The sequence below is a fragment of the Sphaerodactylus townsendi genome, linkage group LG04 (assembly GCF_021028975.2).
Source record: "Sphaerodactylus townsendi isolate TG3544 linkage group LG04, MPM_Stown_v2.3, whole genome shotgun sequence".
In the NCBI taxonomy this organism is placed as follows: domain Eukaryota; kingdom Metazoa; phylum Chordata; class Lepidosauria; order Squamata; family Sphaerodactylidae; genus Sphaerodactylus; species Sphaerodactylus townsendi.
This window is the reverse complement of record NC_059428.1, coordinates 7,938,355-7,944,409: the sequence shown is the minus strand read 5'-3', so window position 1 is coordinate 7,944,409 and position 6,055 is coordinate 7,938,355. Positions and strand designations below refer to the sequence as shown.

General features: G+C 48.6%; 1 protein-coding gene across 1 annotated transcript; it reads left to right on the top strand.

Moving 5' to 3' along the window:
• The first annotated feature begins 470 nt into the window (after positions 1-470).
• Positions 471-1,436, top strand: LOC125431222 (olfactory receptor 52K2-like). Its single transcript, XM_048493982.1, has one exon. The coding sequence runs from the start codon at positions 471-473 to the stop codon at positions 1,434-1,436; it is 966 nt and encodes a 321-aa protein (XP_048349939.1).
• Positions 1,437-6,055: the final 4,619 nt, after the last annotated feature.

Genomic DNA, 6,055 nt, shown 5'->3' with positions numbered 1-6,055 from the left:
TGTTCAGAGAAAGAGAAGGAGCAATGAAATACCAGGATGCAGATATAAACAGAGGCAAGAAATCAGAGGGAGAAGCACACAGAAGGGCCCAGCTTCAATCTCCAGTTGAAAAGGACCAAGCAGTAGAGACAGGAAAGACCTCTGCCTGAGAGCAGCTGCCAGCCTGAGTAGGCAAGACTGACCTTGATGAACCAATGGTAGAAGGCAGCATCATGTATCACATGACTTATGCATGTACCGTCTATCTCCTTGGCACTGCTTGAGGATAGATGGATAGAGGATAAAGAGCAGCCGTGCCTGACTCGTGGCTGCCATTGCAGGAGGGAAGGGGTTAGGGTTAGGGTTAGGGCTAGGGCTAGGGCTAGACTCCCTCAGCTGATCTGTAACTCTTTTACCTACAGCCTTTTTTTTCAGGGTCGAAGAGAACTACCATGATTCAGAACTGACAGGACCAGGCCACCAAGCCAATCATGTCGCCTGCTAACTGGACCTTTCTCCACCCCTCCAGCTTCATCCTCGTAGGGATCCCAGGACTGGAAGCTTTCCACGTCTGGATCTCCATCCCCTTCTGCTCCATCTACATCGTCTCCCTTCTCGGGAACTGCGTCCTCCTGGTGGTTGTCAAGGCTGAGCCGAGCCTCCACAAGCCCATGTTCCTCTTCCTGTCCATGCTGGCGGTGGCTGACTTAGTGGTCTCAACCACCACCTTGCCCAAAATCTTGAGCATCTTCTGGTTCCGGCACAGAGGCATCCACGCCAATTCCTGCCTGGCCCAGGTCTTCCTGATCCACTCCTTTTCCACCATGGAATCCGGGTTCTTTGCCGCCATGGCCTTTGACCGCTACGTGGCGATATGCAACCCGCTCAGACACTCTAGCATCTTGACCAACTCCGTCATTGCCAAGATAGGCCTGGTAGTCATGATCCGCGGGGTCGTGCTGCTCTGCCCCCACCCCTTTCTTCTGAAGGGGCTCCCGTACTGCAGGGGGAACGTCATCTCCCACACCTACTGTGAGTTCATGGCCTTGGTGAAATTGACCTGTGTGGACACCCGGGTGCCCAAAGCCTACAGCTTGACCGTTGCCTTTCTGACAGGAGGGGTGGATTTCATGCTTATCATTCTGTCCTATGTTCTGATCCTCCGCACAGTCTTCCAGCTTCCCTCCAAGGAAGCCCGGCTCAAATCCCTGGGCACCTGCGGCTCCCACGTTTGCGTGATCCTGGTCACGTACACCCCAGCATTCTTCTCTTTCCTGACCCACCGATTTGGTCACGGGATTTCTCCTGCAGCTCACATCATTGTGGCCAACATCTATGTGCTCGTTCCACCCATGATGAACCCCGTTATCTACGGGGTGAGGACGAAAACGATCCGAGAAGCTGTCCTCAGAGTCTTCAGGTTGTCCTCTCCTAGTAGCACCAAAATGAGAAAGTGAAGGCGATCAGGATATGGCCCCCAGTGTGCATTTATTTCTCACCTGTTGTGCTCCAGCCCATACGGCACTTCTCTCTTCAGAATGTCGCCTTTCCCTGCACTCAAACCTTGGCAGATAGGAAGGCGCTCCAAAGGGTGATCACTACTGCACAGAGGATTATCGGCTGCCCTCTCCCCTCCTTGGAAGAACTCTATAATTCCCAAAGCCTAAAAAAAGCCCAAAATATTCTGAGAGACCCGTCTCGTCCAGCACACTCTCTTTTTGAACTGTTACCATCTGGCAGACGATACAGGTCTACCAAAACTAGGACAAAGAGGCTTAGAGACAGCTTCTACTCTAGAGCTGTGGCTATGCCGAACTCCGCAGCTTCGTGTTGATGTGTTTGGGGCTGTGTAGTGATGGGTGGAGGAAGGGGAAAGTGAGGATGGGGTATGAGTCTGGAATTGTGTGCATCGAGGAATGCTGCTGTAAATTTCGTTGTGCGTGCACAATGACAATAAAATGCTTATGCTTATTTCCACCACTAAAACATAATACATCTTTTAGACTTCCACATTTTTGATTCTTTTAAATAGCTGTATTCACTGTTAGAATATTCGGCATCTCTTCTGTAAGTGATTGCAGGAGCAAGATAGTTGCACTATTTGGTTGCTGTATGTTCATGCAGGGCAGCTGGGCAATTAATTGGTTGACTGAGGATCACCTTCATTGTCTGCATATTATGGTGTAGCTTTCTATGCTCCACGCTCCTTAACCATACCCTTCCTCCTTTTACCCTTTTACTCTCCTCCTTGTCCTTATGCTGCATTGTCGTATGCTGCTGTCCTGTATTTTTTCTCTTATTTACTTATTGTGTAAGCTTGTCTGCTTGCCAGAGCTTTTTAGCACATGACTATTTTGTCTTCCTCTTTTTGTAAACATGTTTTGTAGCCTAACTTTTTATATTTAGAACTTTATTAAAGGATAACTCCTTTTTAAAAATAATTCTGCTGCATTTTTTTCTCTGCTAAGGAACTGGGTAGTTTCAGTTCTTCTATCAGGCACAAACCCAGTTTTCAAGGTTAGAGTCCAGCGCTCTTAAACAATACACCCAGTGGTGGGATCCAAAATTTTTAGTAACAGGTTCCCATGGTGGTGGGATTCAAACAGTGGCGTAGCGCCAATGGGGCTGGGCGGGGCACGACAGGGGCGTGGCCAGGCATTCCGGGGGCGGGGCATTAATAATTTCTCTGTTACTGTAAAAAACTCTTACTGTAAAAAAAAGTTCCTAATTTCCAGCTGGTATCTTTCTGTCCATCATTTAAACTCATTCTAGCAAGTCCTATCGTCTGCTGCCAACAGAAACAACGACTTCTCCTCTAATTGACTGCCTGTCAAGTACTTAATACTTTCAAATACTTAATTTTGTTTCTAGAAATCAACAGAAGGAGACTTTCCTTCAACAAGGAGCTTGACCATATTGCTAAAACATGTCTTTAAAACAGCCCTGATGTGCTCCAGGGGAGCCCAAAGCCCACAAGCGACCTCCCCACCCTCTGGTGTGAAAAACAGAAACACTTGTAAAATGGGCAAGACTCCCAGTGCCACGCCTGGCTGCCCCCACCAAGACAGTGGGCGTGGCCAGACGAGTGTGGCTCAAAGCACGACCCTCCCCTTCTCCTCCAAAAGGCTGGCACGATATCACCTGAGACGTGACGTGCACCAGCGGACCAACATCATGCTGCCATCCCTGGAATGTCGTTTTGGCACAGGTAGCGAGGGGCACTTTGCAAGAGGGAGTGGGAATGGGGTGAGCGCGTGTGCTTTCCCACACGATATCACTTGCCAGGGTCCTGGAAGAACTAGCTAGCTAGTTGTTTGTTTGTTTGCTTGCTTGCTTGCTTGCTTGCTTGCTTGCTTGCTTGCTTGCTTGCTTGCTTGATTGTTTGTTTGTTTGTTTGTTTGTTTGTTTGATTGATTGATTGATTGATTGATTGATTGATTGATTGATTGATTGATTGATTGATTGATTGATTGTTTGCTTGCTTGCTTGCTTGCTTGATTGATTGTTTGATTGCTTGCTTGCTTGCTTGCTTGCTTGCTTGCTTGATTGATTGTTTGTTTGTTTGTTTGTTTGTTTGATTGATTGATTGATTGATTGATTGATTGATTGATTGATTGATTGCTTGCTTGCTTGCTTGATTGTTTGATTGCTTGCTTGCTTGCTTGCTTGCTTGCTTGCTTGCTTGCTTGCTTGATTGATTGATTGATTGATTGATTGTTTGATTGTTTGATTGTTTGATTGTTTGATTGTTTGTACATTTAACATACTGCCCATTCCCAAAGGGCTCTGGGCAGTGCTCAAAGATTAAAACCATTGAAACATTAATACAATAATTAAAACCAGAATAGCTAACATAACATCATAACAATCAGAGCCAAACCACAGGTGGCAAGAGAGAACAAGACCTCTTACCCTCCTGGGAGGGGACTAGGTGTACCAATAATGGCAACCAGTGAAGATGGCATACAGGGGATGGCAAATCAGCGGCCAACCTCCCCAAAAGCCCTGTGGAACAATCCCATTTTACAGGCCCTGTGGAACTGTCCAAGTCCTGCCGGGCCCGGATGACTGGAGGGAGAGTGTTCCACCGGGCAGGGGCCAGGGCAGTAAAAGCTAATCTGGAGAACCGGGTTTGATTCCCCACTCCTCCACCTGAGTGGCAGAGGCTTATCTGGTGAACCAGATGTGTTTCTGCACTCCTACATTCCTGCCAGGTAATCTTGGGTCAGTCACAGTTCTCTCAAGACTCTCTCAGCCCCACCCGTCTCTGTTGTGGGGAGAGGAAGGGAAAGGAGCTGGTAAGCCACCATGTCTGTGCTTAAATATGCATAAGAACATAAGAACATAAGAACAAGCCAGCTGGATCAGACCAGAGTCCATCTAGTCCAGCTCTCTGCTACTCGCAGTGGCCCACCAGGTGCCTTTGGGAGCTCACCTGCAGGAGGTGAAAGCAATGGCCTTCTGCAGCTGTTGCTCCCGAGCACCTGGACTGTTAAGACATTTGCAATCTCAGATCAAAGAGGATCAAGATTGGTAGCCATAGATCGACTTCTCCTCCATAAATCTGTCCAAGCCCTTTTTAAAGCTATCCAGGTTAGTGGCCATCACCACCTCCTGTGGCAGCATATTCCAAACACCAATCACACGTTGTGTGAAGAAGTGTTTCCTTGCGTGAAGAAGTGTTAAAGGAAACATTGCAACTGGAACTTATTGCCTCTATCAGCCCGTTTGTGTTTGGACCCGGCCATGTCTCCTGGCCAGGATGTGGGGTCCCCTTTCTCTTCTCTTCCCCCTCCCTTTGAATGACTGTGGTTATACTTTCTCACGCTCGGTGCTTTCGTTTCTCAGGCAAGGCCTTATCAGCTCATTTGGGCACCTGGTGTTGTAGTTCCTGCAGTCGTGTGGCGGTGGTTTTGACCCCAACGGAGGCTGCACCTTCTCTGTACTGTGGAACCAGTGGATTGCCATTCCTCCCTGGAAACTGGTAGGCAGGGGTGGAGTGACGTGACATGGGGGACAATGTGGGGTGTAACGGAGGGCGCTTTGCAATGGCGTAGTGGCTGAGAGCAGGTGCACTCTAATCTGGAGGAACCGGGTTTGATTCCCAGCTCTGCCGCTTGAGTTGTGGAGGCTTATCTGGGGAATTCAGATTAGCCTGGGCACTCCCACACACGCCAGCTGGGTGACCTTGGGCTAGTCACAGCTTCTCGGAGCTCTCTCAGCCCCACCCACCTCACAGGGTGTTTGTTGTGAGGGGGGAAGGGCAAGGAGATTGTCAGCCCCTTTGAGCCCCTCCTACAGGAGAGAAAGGGGGATATAAATCCAAACTCCTCCTCCTCCTCCTCCTCCTCCTCCTCCTCTTCTTCTTCTTCTTCTTCTTCTTCTTCTTCTTCTTCTTCTTCTTCTTCTTCTTCTTCTTCTTCTTCTGCTTCTGCTTCTTCTGCTTCTGCTTTAATTCTGGCCCTAGAAGCCCCAATGCTTATTCCTGGTGCTGTTACTTAAGAATGAAATCACCTGAACACAGAATCTTGTTATTTGAACAGTCCGGGGCAATGCACTGGCCCCCAACATGGGTAATATGCCCAGTTAGTTGTATAATTTGGGGAAGGGGGGGTTCTTTTCTGGTTGTTGTGGGTTTTCTGCACTGTGTGGCTGTGGTCTGGTGGTTTTTGCTCCTAACATTTCGTCTATGGCTGGGATCATCAGGCATGACTTTGAGCTGCACCAATATGTCCGATTCCCCAACCCCCCCCCCCCCAACCCCATGCCAGGATGACAGAATCCCAGAGGTGGCAAAGCTGTGCGGAACCCATCAACGTTTCCTTCGTAAGGTACTAAATTGACAACAATAATCAATGTCCTCAAAATGCGAGACAAATCTTTGCTGCAACTGATGAACTCCGCTGCCCCACGGGAGTCAGTTCCGCACCTTGGTCCAAAGCTGATGTGTCACTACGGGGGTGGGGTGGGGGGTATTTTCCCAGCTGCAGCAAGAACACCATCTCTGTCTTAAAGGGGGAAATCTATCTGTATCCTCTCCTCCTGTTTTGAAACACGATCTCATCCCAAACATTTT